The 22749-nt window shown below is 48.0% G+C and overlaps 2 protein-coding genes across 2 annotated transcripts in view; one reads left to right on the forward strand and one right to left on the reverse strand.

The window, feature by feature from the left end:
- The window catches only part of GABBR1 (gamma-aminobutyric acid type B receptor subunit 1), a 308383-nt gene that overhangs the window by 280043 nt on the left and 5591 nt on the right, over positions 1-22749 (forward strand). The gene's annotated exons all lie outside the window — the stretch shown is intronic.
- SH3BP5L (SH3 binding domain protein 5 like) lies at positions 3884-15129 on the reverse strand. The gene is made up of 6 exons (XM_053378989.1): positions 14576-15129; positions 10484-10546; positions 8945-9073; positions 6939-7100; positions 5567-5740; positions 3884-4433 (listed from the first exon to the last, which is right to left on the reverse strand). The coding sequence occupies exons 1-6, from the start codon at positions 14789-14791 to the stop codon at positions 4032-4034; spliced, it is 1146 nt and encodes a 381-aa protein (XP_053234964.1). The 5' UTR covers positions 14792-15129; the 3' UTR covers positions 3884-4031.

Genomic DNA, 22749 nt, shown 5'->3' on the forward strand with positions numbered 1-22749 from the left:
AGCCATTGCCAGTCAGACTAGGCACTTCTGGGTTAGACAGATCAATAATCTGAGATTCCTACATTCCTAGGTCCGTTTGATAAACCTCCATAAATAAGTGAATGGGGAGGAATCCTCTGTCAAGAGCTATTTGGACATCAAATACTTGTGGGAGAATTATATGAAGTGGGGCCACGTCCTGGTTCAGCTCGTGATTTTATGAGGGGGAACGTCTTAGGTTGGGACGCAACCATTGACAATGGTAGATCCACTGTAGTCTGTTTTTAATGTCACTTCCCTGTGACCTGCTATATTGAGTATTTGGACGGTGGTGATTTAATAAGCATCCACTCTGGTTTGTTTGTGGTGAGGTTAGATGATGTCGTGTCAAAGCAAGTGTCATCCCACACTTTACAGTGCATTTCCCTCCCCCCATCACTTTTTGCAAAAAGTCCAAAATAGTGACACACACACACACACACACAAAGCTCTCTTTTACTAAGCAACTTTATATCTTGTGCAATCAAACTTTTTTAAAAAAAATGTTGTACTTTATGGTGCTTTTTAAAATGTTGAGAGGGTGCTGTTTGTTTGGTGTGTATTCCACAAAGCACCTGTCTCTCACAGGACCACAATAACAGGCCAATTGCCATTGCCCCAGAGCATTCTGGGAATGGCTGGTTCTTGCTGTGCTCTTATTTAAAGACAGCATTCCTCTAGCGTGAAAGCAGAGGGAGAAAATCTGAAAACCATCGCCCTTTCAAGCTCTTGGAAGCAGACTGGGGAATATGAACTCAACTGTGGTCAAATGTGAGGAAATAAGGGAGGGAGGGGCGAATCTGGACTCAGGAACTCCAACCCCCATCATCCCTAAGCACTAGCCATTCTGGCTGGGGCTGATGGGAACTGGAGTTCAACAGCATTCTTGAGGCAGGGGAACGACAATCAAGCAATGGTGTGTCAATGTTTCTAACACATAGGAATGGCTCAGTGAGCTGGGCTGTTGCAAGATATTTTGGGGACAAGCCAAACATCTCAAGAAGTGTCTATATTGTGAATTGAGGGGCCAAATGCAGCACTCTAGGCCTCTCCCCCTGGCCCTTGTGACTCTTACCAGGCCACACCCCTCACCAGCCCTACTTTGCACCTTCCTCACGTCTTTGTCGGACTGGACTATGCCCTTGAACTCTGAACAATGCCTCTGATGTGTCATTGTGAAGAAGTGACCCTACTTTGTAAAGGTGTAATGTGCATTTGATGCTCCACCCATTCTTGTCTCTGTCCCTGCCCATCACTGCCATGTGGCCCCCAGAAGCTCATGTGGCCCTCGGACTGAAAAACGTTACCCTTTTGTAAATACTGATAGGCGATATGCTGCTTCACCGAAGAGGGAATCGCCCTGTCCGGAGGAACTGTTGGTTGGCATGTCAAGTATACATATTGCAATGGTTGGAACATTTTTTGCTTGAGGAAGAATTTGGGGTCTTCCTTACACTTCTGCCCTCTTCTGAACAGTGTGAGATGAGCCCTCGTTTGTACCTCAAAGGACGTAGGAAGATGGGGCTCTTTGGCTGAACTGCAGCATCCTAAAGCCACCTCGAGACTTCACCTAGATATTTCAATGTGGGGACTAAAACAAAGAATTTATCTGTCCGCTCATCAGGAACATCCCAAAGGTTGCAGCTGGAATTATGGACCAGGCTCTCTCTGTGAGAGAGGCCACTGAGGTGCTAGTGCTGCAATATTAGGAGGCAAATAACAGTGATACTGAGATTTCTATCTTTTATTGTATGTGCTCCTTTGCTTTTGTCACACACACTCATCGCCCGTACTCCCAGATCAACTTGGAAATGTCGTTCTATTGCTTTTGTGGAGAACACTGTGCTTATATGGGTGTGAAATGCAATGAACCTAACATCTTGTGCGCTTCATTAGCTTTTTTCCCTTTGGGAACAAGACTGGAAGTTTGTTATACAACCAGGACTGATTAAGAATGCTTTTGTGCAGAAACCAGAAGGTGAAGGTAGTCTTCTAAAGAGGGCAGGGGTAATTTCAGAAAGACATGAGCAAGCACAGGAACACAGCTATTTAAAGAAAGCTCAACGGTGCTGCACAGTTATAGGTACATGGCTGTGTTTCCTACGCAGTATTTGTGTCACACAAGAATCGGGTTGCAGGATTTGTGTCAGCAAACTCTTAAGTATATGATGATATATGAATATATTTTTACTGCTGGGGGACTAGAGTTTGAAGAATTTTCTGCACCAAGTGCCAAAACAATTTGCCTGGCTTTGGGCACCTTGACTTGGTGGGTAGGCAGTGCAAACGATTTCTCAGGAAATCGTTTGTTAGGTGAGTGTTTGCATAATGAGTCGATGATTTCCATTTATTCCTGTGGGGAAATTTTTAATGCGTTCCCGACCATAGAATTTCAACCACAGCATGAGGGGGTAGGAACCAGGAAAACCCTCTGAAACCTTGCAAAAGGCAAACAAGGGGGAAATGCTCTCATTTGTCTGATCTATCTCCTTACCTCCCCTTCCCACCTCATGGTTTCTGGCAAAATGACTGCACACACAAAAGTGAGACTCGTTTAAGGTTACTTATTTGTTTGCAGTACTATGCACAGGTCTGGCTGTTTGGATATCTGAATCTGTGGTACGTATAGCAAGGTTTAGGTGTTAATTCAAGTTTGGATAAGTGAATTTGTGCATAATGAGCGACTGAATATGGGATCTGTGTGTACTTGGCAAAAAAACAAAACATCAAACAAACAGAGAGAGGAAAGGTTCTTTTGATAGGGCATAAACTTTACTTTAAATAAAATACACATCAGAAGCCGGTCATACAAACACCCACGCGCACACACACAGAGTCGCTATCAGGCTGCCTCAAACCAGCAACTGGTTCTCATCACAGCCAAGGTCTAGCAAATTTGTTCTGAGAGGCCAAAACCGCCCCCATCCCCAGAAAACAGAGACACGGGGGCCTGTGGAGACCACTGAGGAGGGAAAAGAGAGAAAGCCTTTCCAGACCCACCTTTTGCTACTTAAATTAGTGCAAATGTCATCGCCATGGAGCAAAAGTGCCTCCCATCTTTTGACTGGGGCAAACAGGGATGTACCAAGTGGGTTAGATAGGTAGGAGATGTCTCAGTGGAGGGAGCCTCCCGCCGTCTGTCTTCTCACGTGGTAGCGCTGAAAGGCACCCTCAGGCTGCCAGTCTCTCCCCAGCTTCTGCACCGAGAGCAGGTCACGTGTCTACACGCTGGAGAAGCTATAAAGAGACTGGTGCCTGCCGTTATATATCTGTTGCTGGGGCGAGATAAATGAATGGCATGCCTCATTTTACTGTAGTGTATGTCAAAAAAAGCCCCATAGGGAGCGCAAGAGTTCCGTTTCTTTTTTAAAAAAGGATATTTTCCTATATTGCAGTCTGTGGTGGCAATCCAATGAAAGCAGACTGGGGTGGTTCTCTAAAATGCAGACAGAGGTTTTTAAAAAGTCGCCTTCTCAACACCTACTCAGCCACCCAAAACAAATCATGTAAAAAGAGAGAGAACGAAGCAGCAGTGTTGTTTCTTTCCTGCACCCTTCCCTGCTTTTCTTCCCTCCGTTTCAAGCGCTCCAGCCCACCTGGAGAAAGATGATGGCGTCGCTAATTAGCCAACAAACCTAAGGTGAAATGTGCAGGGGCGCAGAATTGTCCCCAGCATACAGTGCTCCCAGGAAACAGGTGCATGCTGGGGGGAGGGGAGGGGGGGAAATAAGGGGTGGGGGAAATGGTGGCTCGATGAATGGGGGCCAGCAAAATGCTCGAAGTTTCCAAGGAACTGGTTTGCAGAGGATGGCAGGGCGTCTGGGTTGCGCCAAAGGCTGCAAATTGCGGGGGGAATTCAGCCCCACAGCCGCACTTCAGACCAATGCGCTCCCAAGACCTGCCTTTCTCGGCGTGGTCATTCCTCTCATGCCCGACCCCCTTCTTCTCCCCATTTCCCCAGGAGGTGGGGGGCGAAAGGGACTGCAGCAGAGAGCGGGGGTGATGGGGGCATGTCAGAGGCTGATGCTGCGGTGGTGCTTGAAGGGGTGGGGCTGGGCTTCGCGGCGCTGCTCCCGCTCCTCCAGCTCGTCGCTGTTGAGGCTGGCGGCGTCGGACAGCCCCAGCAGGTGCTCCACCGAGTCGAATTTCTGCAGGTCGGAGGCAATGGTCTGGAAACTGAGCACCGAGAGCGTGTCGGCAGAGCCAGCCGGCTCGGGGGGCAGCGCCGCCGCCCCATAGAGCAGCGTCGGGCTGGCCTCGGCGCCCACCGGGGAAGCCCTCCGGCCCACCAGGCGCTGGAGCCTCCGGGCATGGATCTGTTCGCTGATCTGCTCCAGGTTCCGCAAGGCCACAGAGTAGCGCATCTTGGCCTGGCCCACCTGCTGCTCCAGGGACGTCACCCGGGCCTTGTGCTCCTGCACAGCAGAGAAGGAACAGGTGAAGCATTAGGCCAACATACACACCAACCAGCCTTTTTTTCCTTTTTCTGGAAATGCTTTCAATTTTATTTTTATTTTTATTTTTTTATTTTACTTTGACAAAGTAATACAGTGGTACCTAAGTTTAAGTACTTAATTCGTTCCGGAGGTCTGTTCTTAACCTGAAACTGTTCTTAACCTGAAGCACCACTTTAGCTAATGGGGCCTCCCGTTGCCGCCACGCCACTGGAGCACCATTTCTGTTCTCATCCTGAGGTAAAGTTCTTAACCTGAAGCACTATTTCTGGGTTAGCGGAGTCTGTAACCTGAAGCGTATGTAACCTGAGGTACCACTGTAATCATAAATAAATAAGAATAAAAATGTGTACCTCACCCACGAGACAATTCCGTTTAACTATCCAACCTCCCAAAATTTCAACACCTCTTGCGATGATTTTACCCCTTTCCATTTTAACAGTACACATTCTACAAACAGCTTCCATGTCTTCTCAAACTCATTTCTCCTGCATATTCCACGTCCTGCCTTAATGGCATGGGTTAATTTATCATTAATAGCTGTATCCCACACCTCTTTATACCATTCTTCTATTTTATATTCTGCTTGCCCCTTCCACTTCCTAGCTGTAATAATTTGTGCAGCTGTCAATAAATTTACGAGCGGGTCCTTCACAGCCTGCGAACCTTCCACTCCATTGTAAATTGATAATAATGCTACCTCTGGACTTTCCATCAGCTTTAACCCGGTGATTTATTTCTGTTATCTCCTTAAACACCCTTTGCCAATAAAAAATGTACATATTTACACCCCCGCCACATGTGAACATAATTCCCTGTTTCCTGGCATCCCCTCCAACATAACACCAAATATTCCTTGCTTGCTTGTTTGATTTAATCTGACTGGTGTTAAATACCATCTCCAAACTAATTTATAATAATTTTCTTTTACTCTTATAGACAACATTTTCAACAAACCAGGCATTTAAACCCTCAGGCACCCACTTTAAACAGTGGCAGATTCCCCCACCAAAGGATTCTGGGAGCTGTCGTTTGTTAAGGGCACAAAGGCTGCCTGTGTGGGGCGAGTCCTAGGACCCAGAGGAAGGTCTCACCTCAAGGATTTGGTTGAACTGGACCTTCAGCTCAAAGTAGGGCTTGCTCTTCACAATGACTCGCTTCAAGGACTTCTGCAGCGACTGCACCTTGGCCTCGGCCTGCTGGCAGAGCTGGGTGACGCGCTGGTGCTCCCGTTCGCTTCGCAGGCGCTCCTCTTCGGCCTCGTTCACCTGAAGGGCGGGAAAGGGTTAAGTCAGAGCTAGGATGCTCTCTAGGCCTTGAAAGCTCACCCTCGGAACAACCTCCCACCCACTCTGCCTTCACTTTGTCTTCCCCAGCAACCAGTCCTTTCCCTCTTCCTCTAGTCGGCAAAGATGCGAGTCGTGTGTGGACTCTCCCAACCTTACCAACTTCAGCCCTGTGTGTACCTGAAGGTGCGTCTCCACCCCCATCGCTCAGCCTGAACACTGAGGTCCAGCTCCAAGGGCCTTTTGGTGGTTCCCTCACTGCAAGAAGTGAAGCTACAGGGAACCAGGCACAGGGCCTTCTCGGTAGTGGCACCCACCTTGTGGAACACCCTCCCGTCAGATATCAAGGAAATAAACAACTATCTGACTTCTAGAAGACATCTGAAGGCAGCCCTGTTTAGGGAAGCTTTTAATGTTTAATCAAGAATTGTCTTTTTGTTGGAAGCTACCCAGAGTGGCTGGGCAACCCAGTCAGATGGGCAAGGTATAAGAAATTTATTATTATTATTATTATTATTATTATTATTATTATTATTATTATTATTATTATTATTACAGTGTGTTGGATGGTATGGTCTGTATCCAGCGGCGTAGTGGCAAATTCAGGAGTGCAGGGTCTTTTTATGATATTCACAGCCAAGCCCCCTTCTAAGATTAGACAATAATCTGATAATTATACAGTAACAATGAGAGGTGTCCTGCAACGATCGGTGCAGATCTCCACGTGTTGCCTTTCAGCTAGATCTGCTATTTTATGTGCACATACACAGGCACATGATTTGGAGTGCTCCGTAGCTTCCTTAAGAGCCCTTTGAGCTGCATTTTCCATGAAGTTCCACTGAACGTCACAGAACTCGCACACTGTTGTCTTGAAACCGAAGCACCTTGTGCTTCCAGCGTCCCTGAATCCTAGCTTTGGGGCATCCAAAGACTGAAAACCTCCCCTTCCATGCTGACTGGGTGGCTCTAAGACGCCAGAGACAGGGACGGACCCTGCTCCAGAAATAGCAACGGGCCTTCAACCTCCCATGACTCCAGACCACTACCCCATTGGGGAACTTGCAGTCCTTTCAGTGTTGGTGGGACACCATCACCCCTGAATCTGGCCAGACTACAGCGGCCACCATTCCTGAGCGTTGACTTGTGCTGGCTCCTGATTCCTGCAGGCCTTCCCCCTCACCTTGCACGTAGCGTGGTTGAGCATCTCCTGCCAGGTGGGGTCCAGCCTGTTTTTGTCGGCCATGACCCCCTGCTCAGCCACGAAAACCATCTCCCGGGCCGCGTTGTGCATGCTGACGGCTCGCTCGTACCGCAGGGCAGCCTTCTGGGTCTCTTGCTGTGCCTGTAGTGAGTGGAGGAGAGAAACGCAACGCAAACAAAAATCCCATTAAAAATCCCCCAAGCTTTAGTTTCCCCCCAGCACACACACACATACACATACACACACACACACACACACACACACACACACACCCCTCTCCCCTTCTTTTAAGCACTCCCTCACCCCAATTCTCCTCACTCACTCACTAGATAGAGCAGGGGTAGCCGATGTGAGGCCACCTCTGGGTGCTGTTGGACTCCAACTCCCATCAGCCCCAGCAGTCAGGCATGATGGGAGCTGGAGCCCAACAATATCCCGAGGGCACCACATTGGCCAGCCTTGACGTAGAGTTATAATCAGAGAGGAGGGAAAGGTGGAGATTTGAAACACACAGGGAAAAGAATTGCACGGTGCAGCTCTTGCTGGGGTGTACCACTTCAGACACGGAGGTGGCACATTCGACTGCTCCTTTACTTTAAATAAAGCAGCTCTCTTCATAAATAAAACTAGCGTATCAGAAAAGAGCCTGCAACAGAATACCTCTTCGCTGACAGGCAGTGTTAGAAATTAGCCAGGCGCCAGGAGCATTTTGCAACCAATTGCAACCATGTGGAGATCTCTGGATGCCAGGCTAGCGACTGGGGAGAAGGATCTGAAATATTTTCCTTGAAGTTTGAATTTGTTTTATTCTGGATTGTTTTATTTCATGTTTTAATATGTGGTTAACCACTTTTGAGATTTGTTCTTTAAAATATAAAGCGGTATAGAAATGAATAATAATAATAATAATAATAAACCCCATTGGGGGGGGGGGGACTCCATCCCACTGTGGTGACCGTAAACTAGATTTAAAGTGCCATTTGGCAATTAGATTATATATCTGAGTTTCTAACAGTGCTGACAGGGTAGGGTTTTAATTAAGTGCAAGTCGGCTATTTTGTTTTGTTTTGTATACAGTTATTCATGTTGACAGAAACCCACATCATCATTGCCACATCATCCATTGACATTCATGTTATCTGAAACTGCTAATTGTGGGTTTTGATCCTCCACACTGCCGTAAGCCACTCTGTACAGGATATGCCCAGCTGTTTAAAGCTGGGAACAGGATTACGTGTTGCTGATAGCATTGTGTTTACATTATTCCTCACAGGTAAAGGATGGGCCTTCTGCCAGAAGCAGCTCAAAAACCCAAGGTCCTGCCAAGAGCCTTTCAATCCATTCCTCCCCCACGCAAAATAATTCATAAAACAGCTTAAATCCTGCTTATAAAATCAGTTGTCCTGTGACAACTCGTTTTAGCCTCCAATCTTAGGTACGGGGGATGGAGCAGAACAGGGGTCAGCAGCCAATAGGAACCAGGCAGAATTCTGAGAAAGTTCCGTGGGCACCAGTCACAAAATGGCTACTGTGGGAGAGCGGCAACGCTATAAGAACAGAAAGGGTCCACAATATGGTGCAGGCTTCCCCGCCCAAAACGAATGAGGAAAAGGCACCTACGTCGGCCATCACTGTGCTTGCTCACAAGAAGCAGCTTTGGGTGGGAGGCTGGGTGTCCAATCCTGGCACCCAATGAAATATGAGTATGCGCAGAGTGGCATTTAATGTGCAAAACAGGAATTCTGAAGGAAAAGCAAACTATTTTTGACACATTGTGGACTTTTAAGGGAATGTTTACTGAGACTTTTCATAGGGGGCAGCTTCTTTCCACTTTTGACAATGACTTGTGGCTATTTGTGACACAAAATAAGGCTTAAAGAATTCCGGAACCCCCAAATCGGATCCTTTAAAGATTTATTGCTCTACAACAGCCGAGGAATAGTGGCAACTTCAGGGGTGAAACAGAGGGAAATGTTAACAGATACCTCCTTGGCCAAGCGCCTGGCCTCGTAGTAGGGGCGTGCTTTCTCGATACAGTTCCCCAGCTGGGAGCCCTGAGCATTCAGCTTCCTGGCAGACTCCGACAAGATCCTCCGATACGTGGTACGGGCTTCCTATTGAAACCAATGGCGCAAAGTATGTCAGTGTTGAAGGAATTGGCCTGCATTAAATGCATGCCTAAGATGCATTTTACGGGTTGCTGCAGTGCCGTGGCTGGCCCCACAGAGCTCAAGTGCTGTGTGAATCATATATGCACAAGGGCGGATCACACAGGGTGTCTGGAACGCATGGTTACTTCGCACACCCATATCCGTGGGGCCCTGATGGAGGTGCACTGCTGGTGCACAAAGCTGCAGATTGCAAACAGGCAGCAAACACAACCCCATCACATTTCGGCCAAATATCAGGAGGAGGCTTCCTAATGCTAGGAGGTGTTTGGCTGTGGAACAGACTGCTACTGGTTGTGATGAGCTCTCCTTCCCTGAAGGCATTGAACCGCAGGCTGGACGGCTGCCTATCAGAGATGCTGCAGCTGCACTCTGCAGATCCTACACTGAGCAGCGGGTTGGGCCCCCCCCAAGGCCCCTCCTATGACAACCTCAACTAATAATAATAATAATAATAATAATAATAATAATAATAATTTATTTATATCCCACCCTCCCCAGCTGAAGCCGGGCTCAGAGCAGCTAACAACAGTAAAATAATACAGCATTCTAAAATCAATTCATTATAAAATCAGTTCAAATCAAATTGATGGCAACCATTGGGCTAGTGTTCTGTGAGGATTACCGAAGGAGGGGGTCAGACTGTGCCTTGACCAAAGGCCTGGTGGAACAACTCTGTCTTGCAGGCCCTGTGGAAAGATGTCAAGTCCTGCAAGGCCCTAGTCTCTTGTGACACAGCGTTCCACCAGATCGGAGCCACAGCTGAAAAAGCCCTGGCTCTGGTTGAGGCCAGACTCTCTTCACTACAACAGGAGTCTCTAACCACCAACCAGCCTTGAGACACGGGGCTGTAATTTATATTCAGAACAGACCCATTGAAATGAATGGACCTAATTTGGTCATGCTGATTGCCATTGGATACAACCACGGTAACCTTATTACATCCGTGGTCCTCTAAGTATGAGGCAGGTCTGTATGGGGAAGGATGAAGACGACTCCAAACAGAAGCCAGAAAACAGAGCTTAAACTGAGTTGTACCTATTAGCTGATATTTTCCTATTATTTTGTTTTTCCGCAATTATCTTTCACCCTCACATTAGTAGAGGGAACATATTACCCCACACGAAAGGGCAATTTTCAGTGCAATCCCTATACATTTAAGTAACTGCAGGGACAATTTCCCTCCCCAGTTCACTCTACCAAATGCGCCATGGTGCAGGCGGTGAGTGAAACTGGGAACCCCTGCCTGCTGACTTGCCAAGGGATAAAGCAGCCTCCGTGGAGGGGACAGAAGGCAGGAAGTGTTCGGAAGCAGAAGGGATGCTGAAATTGCTTTGAAGCTGCTGCCTTACTCACATCCAGCTGCAGCTCCACTCGATTGATCTCTTCGTTGGCCTGATTGAGGTGCTCCAGCTCCTCCTGTGGTCAGAGAGAAAGGCAGACTCAAGAGACAGGCACCAGCATAGTGCAGAAGGACACATTTGTACAACTTCCGCCCCTTCATCCCCTGAACCCTTTCCTAGCAGGCTTATAAGAACCCAAGAGAAGCGGCTGGATCCAGCCACTGGCTCATCCTAGTCCAGTAACCAATGGGACGCCCGGAAGCAAGACATGACTGCTACAGACTCCCCTCTTGCAATAGGGACATGGGTGGCGCTGTGGTCTAAAGCACTGAGCCTCTTGGGCTTGCCGATCAGAAGGTCGGCGGTTCGAATCCCTGCGATGAAGTGAGCTCCTGTTGCTCTATCCCAGCTCCTGCCAATCTAGCAGTTTGAAATCATGCCAGTGCAAGTAGATAAACAGGTATTATTATTACGATTATACTCAGTTTACTGCCTCCAACAGTGAAGTTAGAGTGTGGCCACTGTGGTGAGTAGCTATTGATAGCCGTGTCTCTTTTTGTGCTCATGCTATTAAGTGGAATGGGAAAGAATGTGTTGATTTCTATATTTTCTCGATGAGCACTTATTTATTTTTATTATTTTTATTAATTGTCATCGTCATCGTGGCCCGGTTTCATTTCTGTTTTTATATTTGGCTTTAATCCTTTTGTGTGTGTGTGATTGCTATTTTTATTATGTAAGATGCTCTGAGACACTTTGGTGGGAAAAACAATATACTCAATGAATCCTCCTCCTCCTTTTTAAAAGCCATCCAAGTTGGTGGCCATCACTGCCACTTGCGAGAGCATATCCCGCAGTTTAACTTTGTAACTCTTGAAAAGTGTCGGCATATGTACCTGGCACTACCTGCAAACACATGCAAATTGTTACTAGGACGAAACCTGCATTCCTCACAATAAGTGATGGAAAATTATATGCAGCTGCTTGCTGGACATATTCTGCTTAACAGATAGAGCATATGTATATATAAACTGGGGGTCTAAGGCAACAGAGAATGAATAGATGGAAAGAAAGGCAGGAAAGAAAAACAGTCAGGCCTCCAATTCGTATTCCTGAATGTAGAGGCAGAAGGCACACAGAGGGACTCAGGTTCAGTCTTGAAATCTCCGCCATCTTGGCAGTCCCATCAACCCCAGCCAGCATGGTCAATGGTCAGAATTGATGGGAGTTGTAGTCCAGCAACCTTTGGCGGGCCCACAAAAGGTCCCCCATCCTTGACTTCAAGAATCTCAGGTAGCAGGGCTAGAAAACATCCTCCTGCTGCTAAAGTTGCAAAACAATGAAGCAGGGACGGAGCAATGGAGAACTTCTGAAACAACAGTGGGACACTAGGTCAGTCCAAGGCATGATGGAGAACAGCAGCAACGGATAGACATAATATATGACAAGGACAGGAAGAAACATTAGGGACAGAATAATTGCCACACACAGGAAGAACAAGGAGAGAGTCTGAATGCTTCGCCTGTAGGCGTATAAATCATTTAAAGTTGCATAAACCGTTTAATGTTGAATGGAAGTTGTTAAAACTGCAGTTGCAATACAAGGGATTGTTATTTCGACTGGAGCGTAATTGAAATTTACGAACGCAGAAGTAAAGTAAATCATCAAACCATCAATTCTAGCATGCGGACTGGGGCCATCTAAATTGTATAATTTGGTATCTCAGTGATTGGTATTATTAATTTGGGATTGTTATAATGAGGCTATTATTGGATTACGGTAATTGAAAAGTAATAAAATTATTATCAAAAAAAGAAAAGGAAAAGAAAACATCCTCCTCACCTTGGGACGCCCAAGATGCCAGGAAGTCTCAAGAGACAATGGAGTGTGCCTCTGGGGGTGAAGTCAAACCGCTGACTTAGCAGCACCAAAGTGACCTCCCTGGGGCGCAAGCCTGGGCAGTGTCTATGGAGGCCCTGAGCTGCCCAGAGGACAAGACCCCGCTCTCGGCCTCACTGATGTGGTCCAGAAAGCAGGACAAGACATTTGGCACCTCCCAGGCGCCATTCTGCACATGCTATAAAGGGAAGTGAGGGACAGATGGGGTTCATCAACCTGGGAAGGTGGGAGAAGGAAAACTCTTATCCTAAACTCCACTGTCTTTTGGGTTATCGCTGGGAGAAGAAAAGGCTAAGGAGTAAAACCCTACACAAATCCAGAGTGCGGTCCCTACCTTCCACTGGGCTGCAGATTTGAAGCGTGGTACCCACCCATGCGGGTGGCGCTGTGGGTTAAACCACAGAGCCTAGGACTTGCCGATCAGAAGGTCGGCGGTTCGAATCCCCGCGACGGGGTGAGCTCCCGTTGCTCGGTCCCTGCTCCTGCCAACCTAGCAGTTCGAAAGCACGTCAAAGTGCAAGTAGATAAATAGGTACCACTCCGGCGGGAAGGTAAACGGCGTTTCCGTGCGCTGCTCTGGTTCGCCAGAAGGGGCTTAGTCATGCTGGCCACATGACCCAGAAGCTGTACGCCGGCTCCCTCGGCTAATAAAGTGAGATGAGCACTGCAACCCCAGAGTCGGCCACGACCGGACCTAATGGTCAGGGGTCCCTTTACCTTACCCACCCACCCAATTTACTTTCCTCTCTGCAGTAGCGCCAAACGGCAGGAAGGGCTGGGGGAGGATGAGATGGCAGCGGTTGTCACACCAACCCAGGGGTTGCAATTGCTGATGGTTCTTAATGCCAGCCCTGTAAATAGCAATAAGCTCCCGTACTATCCCCCAGAAATAGATGGATAAGGTTTTTTTTTACTGGGGGAAATGTACCACTTGGAAAAGGGCAGGGAGCTTCCTGGTGCCTGAAGCATACTGTTCCTGGCAAACCCCTGATCACTGGATGGATGAGCATTTTCATCTGTAATTGCTTTCAGAATGTTTTTATCTGAAATGGTTTTAACTGTTTCGGAAAGTTCCCGCCTTGTTTTTCCTCTTAAATGGTGTATTCGCTTGCCGCCTTGGGCTCCTTGGGGAAGAAGGGCGGGGTGTGAAAACCAATAAATAATGCTAATGGTCCCCCGTTCATCCCATGACTGTAAATGGACCCACTTAGCTTCCACAGGGTTGCTGCGCTGGGTGGGTGCCAAGAGCCAAACTGACTGCTGCTTACTTTTGCTCAAAGGAATTTTTGCATTTACTAAAACAAAAATGCTGGCAACTAGCCCTGAGGCAAAGGGAAAAAACAAACACACTATTGGGTCATTCTGTTCCTGCTTGATTGGAAATGCTAAGTGGCTCGCTGGCAGCAGGGCCAAGAGGCGAGTCACAGTAGTTCAACTGGTTTCTGTCCACACTTTCAATACAGCCTTAGAGCAAACCAGATTACAAGCTTACATGGAGCAATCCCCGAAGAACTGAATGGCAACCCCTCCCAGGCCTGCCATCAGGCAAGTGAATACAGGAAGAAGTATCGTACTGGTTTCCAAGCACAATTCAAAGTGTTGGTGCTGACTTTTAAAGCCCTAAATGGCCCCGGCTCTGCATACCTGAAGGAGCGTCTCCACCCCCATCGTTCAGCCCGGACACTGAGATTGAGCGCCGAGGGCCTTCTGGCGGTTCCCTCACTGTGAAAAAAGTGAGGTAACAGGGAACCAGGCAGAGGGCCTTCTCAGTAGTGGCGCCCACCCTGTGGAATGCCCTCCCTTTAGATAGATATCTGAAGGCAGCCCTGTTTAGGGAAGTTTTCAATGTTTGATGTTTTATCGTGTTTCTGTATACAGTGGTACCTTGGGTTACGCTTCAGGTTACATACGCTTCAGGTTACAGACTCTGCTAACCCAGAAACAGTACCTCGGGTTAAGAACTTTGCTTCAGGATGAGAACAGAAATCGTGCTCTGGCGGCGTGGCAGCAGCAAGAGGCCCCATTAGCTAAAGTGGTGCTTCAGGTTAAGAACAGTTTCAGGTTAAGAATGGACCTCCGGAACAAATTAAGTACTTAACCCGAGGTACCACTGTATACTGGAAGCCACCCAGAGTGGCTGGGGCAACCCAGTCAGATGGGCAGAGTAAAAAATAAAATAAAATAATAAAAATGCTATTGTTCTGACCTGGATGCGAGGGTCAAGCTCCTCCTCTTCCTCCTGCTCCTCTTCTTTCCTCTGAGAAGTTTTGGCATCACCGCTGCCACCGTCACAGATGGCTTCAGACACAGGTGTCCTCTGCTCCTCTCCCTCTTCGGTGGGCGTCCTCAGCTCCCCGGGAGGTGTTTCCCGCCCATCACCCATGTTCATACCCAGCACCAACCTCTGGTCAGAGTCCTCCATGCCCAGCCTCCGACGCCCCTCTGCAGCCTCCTCACCCGGGCGGTTTGGCCTCGTCACAGAAAGGCAGGCACCATTCTAACGCCAGGCCCATCCACAGAGCATTGGCACAGGGCTTCTGGGTTTGCAAGGATGCATTTGGCAAGGGAAGCAGGCAGAAATCTACAGAGCTGGTCTGGAGAGCGATGGGGCACCCTCCCGGGACCACGCGCTGCCCGGAACGGAAGAAAGGATGCCAGGAGATTCTTTTGAGGAACTTAAAAGGGCTTTAGTCCTGGAGGTGCTGAGAGAGGCACATAGCAGCAGTTGCTCACTCACGGAGGGGGTGGAGAAAATTCCCCACCAGGATGGACTATATGCAACTAGCCGAAATGACTGGCAGAATCCGAGACCTGGGAGAAGAGGTTGCGGAAGAGGATTGGAAAAAATTTAAGGACTATTTACAAAAACATTATAAGATATATGAATGTTAAAAATTTGCTAAGGTTTGAGGTAAATATGCTTCAGTATTGAAATTCGGAGTTGATAGAAACAAAGTTAATGATTGAGAAAAGTTTTAATTTCAGAGTGAATAATTAGATGAAAATACAAAAACACAGGAAACAAGGTATTAATTTGCTGTTTATATTTATTATAAAGAACGCAGGGATGGAGGAGATGGGGAAGTCCAGTGGATGATGAAAAAAAAAAAAAAAAAGACTTCGAAAAATGAATTTTTTCTTGTTTAATTTCTTTTTCTTTCTGTAAAACCGCTTTTGTTGTGTTATTGATGATGGATTTAGATTCTGGAAAAAAGCAATAAAAAAAATTTATAAAAAAAAAAAGAGAAAATTCCCCACCAGGCATATCCTCCACCCCCTCATCTACAGCACACCCTTAAGACACCTCCTCCAAGGCCGCATCCAGCAGCAAAGGCGAGAGAACAGAAGCAGTCAAGTGCAGGCTGGGCTGGGGGGGAAATGAAAAAGGAGACTGGTTAACTATGCATATTGTAAAAAGGTAAAGGTCCATTTGTGACCGACTCTGGGGTTGCGGCGCTCATCTTGCTTTACTGGCCGAGGGAGCCACCGTACAGCTTCCAGGTCTCGTGGCCAGCATGACGAAGCCGCTTCTGGAGAACCAGAGCAGCACACAGAAACGCCGCTTACCTTCCCGCTGGAGCAGTACCTATTTATCTATTTTCACGCTGACGTGCTTTGAAACTGCTAGGCTGGCAGGAGCAGGGACAGAGCAACGGGAGCTCACCCCGTCGCGGGGATTCGAACTGCCGACCTTCTGATCAGCAAGCCCTAGGTTCTGTGGTTTAACCCACAGCGCCACCCGTGTCCCAACGCATATTGTAAAAGTCAGCAAACAGCAAAGCTACATCCCACTCGGCCAACTGCAAACTCTGTGTGCGTTTACATATTTGCAATCTTATTCCGTTTGCGCCACAAATTGCAATGATGCCTAGGAATTTAATTCGGACCTATGTACCTCTGGCACCTGAAAATGTTATTCTGGCTTCAACAAAAAGTGACGCAAGCATACAACAGAAGCCGCCCACCAGATCTGTATCTAGATAATCTCTTGCCACAATGGTTACATGTCACAATGAAGCACATCGCCACACTTGCCACAACTGTAAGAGGTTTGAAGCTCTGCCAGAAATGTTTATCGCTTTCTTCTAGGCATCTAACACAACGACAGATAGGAATAGGTTGTGGGAGAGGCCACAGGGAGCTTGCAGCCCAATGCATAAAATATTTCTAATCACATTTAAATATTTAACAATTTGTTCCTGCTCAGTGTTGATTCTCTCCCACACTAAACATCAGTGCCCGAGATAGATATAATCCACATTTTCCAGATTGCTAGATGCCAATAACTCATTTCTAAGCTTCTGGGAACACATATTGCCATAATAACTTTATTGTCCCTGTGACTGGAGACACACAGCTCAATCCTGTATCTACTGCTCCTAATCAACAGCACACAGTTCGTATCAGATCAGCTGTTTATTTATGAACACACACAGTGCCTGCTGGAGCTATCAGGACCAAGATCATTTGCCTGTGACCTAAACTGCTTCTCTCTTTGTGCGTTCTGAGTTGCAAGATCAAAACCACATAAACTTCAGAGCTGCTTTGTTATAACTTTTGAAAGGCTTCTGATCATTATGGAAGATAAAGCACTAAGAGACGGGACAAACATCCCACTGCCCTAGTTGCCTAGAAACGACAGTCACCTCATCACCACCCCTCAATTTCCTTTCTGTTGCTACCATCCCTGCCCATCTTCAAATCCTTTTAAATCCTATGAAGCATTGGGCATGCCTCAACGGCCCTCTCCCCTGCAGAAGCAGAGTCCAAACATGTCTAATTGAACCAAGAATATTTGCTGTGAGCCACCCAGAGTGGCTGGGGAAACCCAGGCAGATTGGTGGGGAATAAATAGTAGTAGTAGTACAAGTAGTAGTAGTAGTAGTAGTAGTAGTAAAACTTCCCTTATCCACTCACTCCTGCACCTCCCCCAGTTCCCCCAGCCCCGGTCAATATGTAGATTGTACGCTACTCCGGGGCAGGGACCTGTCCTTATTCCCCCCCCCCAATCGTCTGCCAGACATCATAAACACTGGCAGCACCGTATGGAAATGGTCAACTGAAGTTGCTACCTTTCGCCTTCAGCTGCGCCCTATGTGAAATCTCAATTATCCATTATTATTATTATTATTATTATTATTATTATTATTATTATTATTAATTTTGCGGCACTCTCCGCTTAAATAAGGGCTTTTTTTCCTCTCCGGGGACTGAACCACCCACCCTTGCCAGTACCCCTACCACCCGGCGGTCGGTCGCTCCCTCGGCGGAGGCGAGGAAAGGGAGGCTGCCAGCGCCCAAGAGACCACCACCCCGCTTTGAACCCGGGCTCGAGCTGTCATCGCCCTCCTCTCCCCGCTGGGCCTCTACGCGCCGCCTCCAGCGGGGATCCCCTCCCTCTTTTGCGTCGGCCTCCGGGTCCCCTCCCGGGGAAGCGCGCGCAGGGAAGCCGGAACCACGGGCCCCCCAAAAAAATATTTTTTTAAAAAAAATCGCTCTATTTACCTCTAGCTCCAGCTGCAACCTCCTCCAACCCCCGCCCAAGCGGAAACGGAAATCCTTCCTTTAACCCCCCCTCCCCGACCCCAGGGAAACCACCCTTCCCTTGCGCCCTCGTCCGTACAGCATGGCGCTCTCCATGTCTCCAAACAGGGCGGCCGTTTTTGCGCAGCGCGCATTTCAGCGCCCGCCATGGGGTCTTTGGGGCGGGGAATGGGTCTCCAGACAGTCGCGGGACGGGATTTTTTGGGGGGAAAGGTAGGATATTAAACTTCCGAAGGACGGTTTGAAGAGACCCGCTGGAAAGCGCCATGTTGCGTTACGGACAAGGGAGGCCCGGGAAGCTGAGCGGGGCGCGCAAGGGCTTTTTCCACGCAGCCCGGCCGCCTCCGCAAGATGGCCTCGTGCGCCGGCGGGATGAGACGTGGAAGCGCCTGCAAGGGGACCCAATCGCGCGGTGCATTTTCGTGCTGCGAGGCTGGAGAGTTTTTCTTTTTAAGGCCATCGGAGCCGGTTAAGCTTGCCTCTGAGAAGCGCTCTTAGGATTGAACTGCGCGCTGAGCCTGCCCCGGGCAATCGGCAGCTGAGGCTCGTCGTGGGATCGGTGCTCTGGACCACGAGCAAAGCTGGTCTGGTTTGGTTATCTCGCTTTTCTGCATAAAGAATGCACCGAAGTGACCCCCCCCCAAAAGAAAGAATACTATCACGAATGGTAGAGACGGTTGCCTTCTCCTCTGGCGACCCGTCGTAGCCAAGAAGTGTGCATGCACACGAAAGCTCATACCAAGAAACTTAGTTGGTCTCTAAGGTGCTACTGGAAGGAATTTTTTTTATTTTATTTCGACTATGGCAGACCAACACGGCGGCCTACCTGCAATGGTCTTCCATGTGTAAGCAGGACAGCAGCTGGATACCTCAGTTGGAGAGTGTGTTTCATGCGCTCTCTCTCTCTCTACAGTGGTACCTCAGGTTAAGTACTTAATTCGTTCCGGAGGTCCGTACTTAACTTGAAACCGTTCTTAACCTGAAGCACCACTTTAGCTAATGGGGTCTCCTGCTGCCGCCGCGCTGCCGGAGCACGATTTCTGTTCTCATCCTGAAGCAAAGTTCTTAACCCGAAGCACTATTTCTGGGTTAGCGGAGTCTGTAACCTGAAGCGTATGTAACCCGAGGTACCACTGTACATATCAAGAGAACATGAAATGAGCCCTGCTGCCTCAGTCCACAAACGCCTCTCTGCTCTCAGCCTCCCGATCTTCACAATGACCAACCAGCTGCCTATGAGAGACCTACAAGCAGAGCATGAACATGACAGCCCTCACTTCTTGTCACTCCGCAGCAACTGGTCTTCAGAGGCCTGCTGCCTGGGAGCCTGGAAATTAGACTCCATTCCTAGTACCCGTTGATTGCTTTATCTTTCATGGATTTGCCTAATCCTCTTTTAAAGCTGTCCCAGTTGGCAGCCACCGCTGCATCTTACTGCAGTGAATTCCACGGTGCAGCTGTCTGCCCTGTGAAGAAGCACAGGCTTCCATCGGCCCCGAATTGCATACCATTCAGTTCCATTGGATGACCCCGAGTTATCAAAGGGAGAAGCCCATCTACTTCCTTGACATCACACATCTTTTTAGAACCCTCAGTCATAACTTCCCCTTATTTATAACTCCCCCAAAAAATTATTTATTCCCTCTCCCCAATGTTGTAATATTTCTTTGTAGGGGAGTTGCCCCAATCCCCTTATCCAGGCATAGGCAAACTCGGCCCTCCAGATGTTTTGGGACTACAACTCCCATCATCCCTAGCTAACAGAACCAGTGGTCAGGGATGATGGGAGTTGTAGTCCCAAAACATCTGGAGGGCCGAGTTTGCCTATGCCTGCCCTAATCATTTTGGTTGTCATTTCTGCACCCTTTCCAACTGTACAATATCCTTTTATTGAGAGGCAGCACTCAGAACTGTGCACAGTATTCCAAGTGCGGCCACTTACGAGTGTTGCAGCAAATGGTTTTTTATGTAATTTTTATCCTGGGCTCAGTTACGGAAATCCCAAACCATAATCCAGGTGGTAAAACTGCTAGCACTTAAGTGCCACTTCAAAGTGGTATTTGAGTTACTCACTTTGTTGAATGGATGCTGACCCTTGCTTCCTTGTTGAATTGTATATTTCATTAGTGTGGTTGTTGTTTTTTTAATGCTTTGGACGCCTGCTTCTTGGGAGAAAAGCAATGACAAACCTAGACAGCATCTTAAAAAGCAGAGACATCACCTTGCCAACAAAGGTCCGTATAGTTAAATCTATGGTTTTCCCAGTAGTGATGTATGGAAGTGAGAGCTGGACCATAAAGGAAGGCTGATCGCCGAATAATTGATGCTTTTAAATTATGGTGCTGAGAGTCCCATGGACTGCAAGAAGATCAAACCTCTCCATTCTTAAGGAAATCAGCCCTGAGCGCTCACTGGAAGGACAGATCATGAAGCTGAGGCTCCAATACTTTGGCCACCTCATGAGAAGAGAAGACTCCCTGGAAAAGACCCTGATGTTAGGAAAGATGGAGGGCACAAGGAGAAGGGGAAGACAGAGGATGAGATGGTGGGACAGGGTTCTCGAAGCTACCAGCATGAGTTTGACCAAAGTGTGGGAGGCAGTGGAAGACAGGAGTGCCTGGCGTGCTCTGGTCCATGGGGTCACGAAGAGTCAGACACGACTAAACGACTAAACAACAACAACAAAAGACACTTTGGAGGTGGGATTAAAAAGTGCTTTAAATATCATCTCGGTTGTGTGCTTTGCCTTCCCATCCAGTTACCCTAGTAAAGTGCCACAAGCGCCCTGAATGAAATAAATGTAGAAAGATGGCTTTAAGTATGGCAAATATGAGCAACGCTTTGTTCAGAGCTCTGCCCTCATGACTCAGCCCATAAGAGGGAGAAGTCCTAGGTGGATTGGAGGAAAAGTCACACAGGAGATACGCCCTGTGGGTGCCTTTAGCGTGGGAGAAGCTTCACTGTCAGCTCTGAGAACCCACAAGGGAGAAAGAGACACCATGGATGCTCTCTGTGTGGGAGAATACAAGAACATAATACGTTGGTTGGTTGGCATCTGTTGTGTCTTGGGAGACAATGGAGACCCTTCTGGAAACTGCAGAAGGAGAAAGTGCTCTTGCGTTCAGGCCCTGTGTGCAGACTTCCCACGGGCACCTGGTTGGCCACTGTGAGAACAGGGAGCTGGACTAGATGGGTCATTGGTCTGATCCATCAGGGCCTTTCTTAATATTCTTGTGCTCTGTTTTGTTGGGGGACAGGTTCCCCATCCCTGAGGGAAGAGGACAAAAAAAGAGCAGCCATCTAAAGGCCTTTCAGGACCCTGGACAGGTCCATTGGGTGCAGACTACTTGCCTGATAGCATCGCACATCCAACTGATTGCAGCACCGCCAGTTCCTGGGAAAGTGGAGCGCTTCAAGGGGCAACTTCTGGGGCTGGAGGCAAAGACTGGGTCAGTTCTGAGCTGGTCTCTTGCCCTGTGCCTACAAACAAGCATTGCGGAACACAAAGTCTCTGGGCATTGAAGGTTCTGGTATCTTGGCAGAACCTGGAGGCTCTGCCTTTTGGGGTTCTGGTTCAATGCCGAGTTGAAAGTTGGGACCTGGGTCCAGCAACCTCTGTAGCTGCCTCTCCTGATCTGGTTGGCTCCTCCTCTCCCACATCTGGATCCTTGCTCCTAGAAGATAGGAAGCTGCCATATACCAAATGCGACAGGAGAACGCTTCTCCTGACTTTTTTTGGTTCTGTTGCAATGGATCAAGGCATCAGTCTTGCTTGCATTGCAGTAGAAGACCTGTCCCTCTGTAGCCCTGACCCAGTTTGCGGCACACAATGCAACAACAGGCTTTCTGGTTGCAGAGACTAGAAGGGTGCTTGCATTGATAAACCCTCTGGCAACCAGGAAAACCCATTAGATGAGTTTCCTTAGGGATGAGTGTGACTCCAAACAAGTGCTGCTGCCTTCGTAGGCTTCATTTAGGACACTTAGGGATTTGTAAAATAAAGCTTGTTCCCTTCCCTGCATGCGGGAATTTGTCCCACATGTAGGCAAGATGATAATCTTGAAGCCCATCTGGAAGGAATATTACAAACTCTCATATTAGCCCTTCCCGTTCTCCTCTATGTGCCAGTGTGGTGCAGTGGTTAAGAGCGGTGGACTTGTAATCTGGTGAACCGGGTTCGCTTCCCCGCTCCTCCACATGCAGCTGCTGGGTGACCTTGGGCCAGTCACACTTCTCTGAAGTCTCTCAGCCCCACTCACCTCACAGAGTGTTTGTTGTGGGGGAGGAAGGGAAAGGAGATTGTTGGCCGCTTTGAGACTCCTTCGGGTAGTGATAAAGTGGGATATCAAATCCAAACTCTTCTTCTTCTTCAACAAACTGCTTCCTCCTTTCCATGTGCACAGATCAAGTCTGAAACCTTACAAAAGGGAGAACTTTTCACCCATTCAGTCAGTCATCATCACTTTCATTATTAGGAGCAGCACCCACAGGACTGAAATGCTGAGTTTTCCCTCTATGGCTGTCATCCCTAAAACTCAGAACAACTGCCCTAGGCAGAGCTTATGAGTTTCAATTGCACATTCCCAAGTCTGGGAAGTCCTCATCCTTGCCTCTCTCATTGGCTGCATCACACACTTACAAACACATGCACTCAGGCATATACAGTTGCTCTCCACTCTACCATATACCATATTTCACATGTATAAACCGCTTTCAGGTTGTGGTTGTGGTTGTTTTTTTAAAAAACAACAACAAGCAGTATATAAATTTTATGAAACAAAATGAATCACATGGCAAGAGCCTTGCCAATCACATTGTAGGTAGAAATTTTGCAGT

This window comes from Podarcis raffonei, chromosome 2 (assembly GCF_027172205.1).
Source record: "Podarcis raffonei isolate rPodRaf1 chromosome 2, rPodRaf1.pri, whole genome shotgun sequence".
NCBI lineage: Eukaryota > Metazoa > Chordata > Lepidosauria > Squamata > Lacertidae > Podarcis > Podarcis raffonei.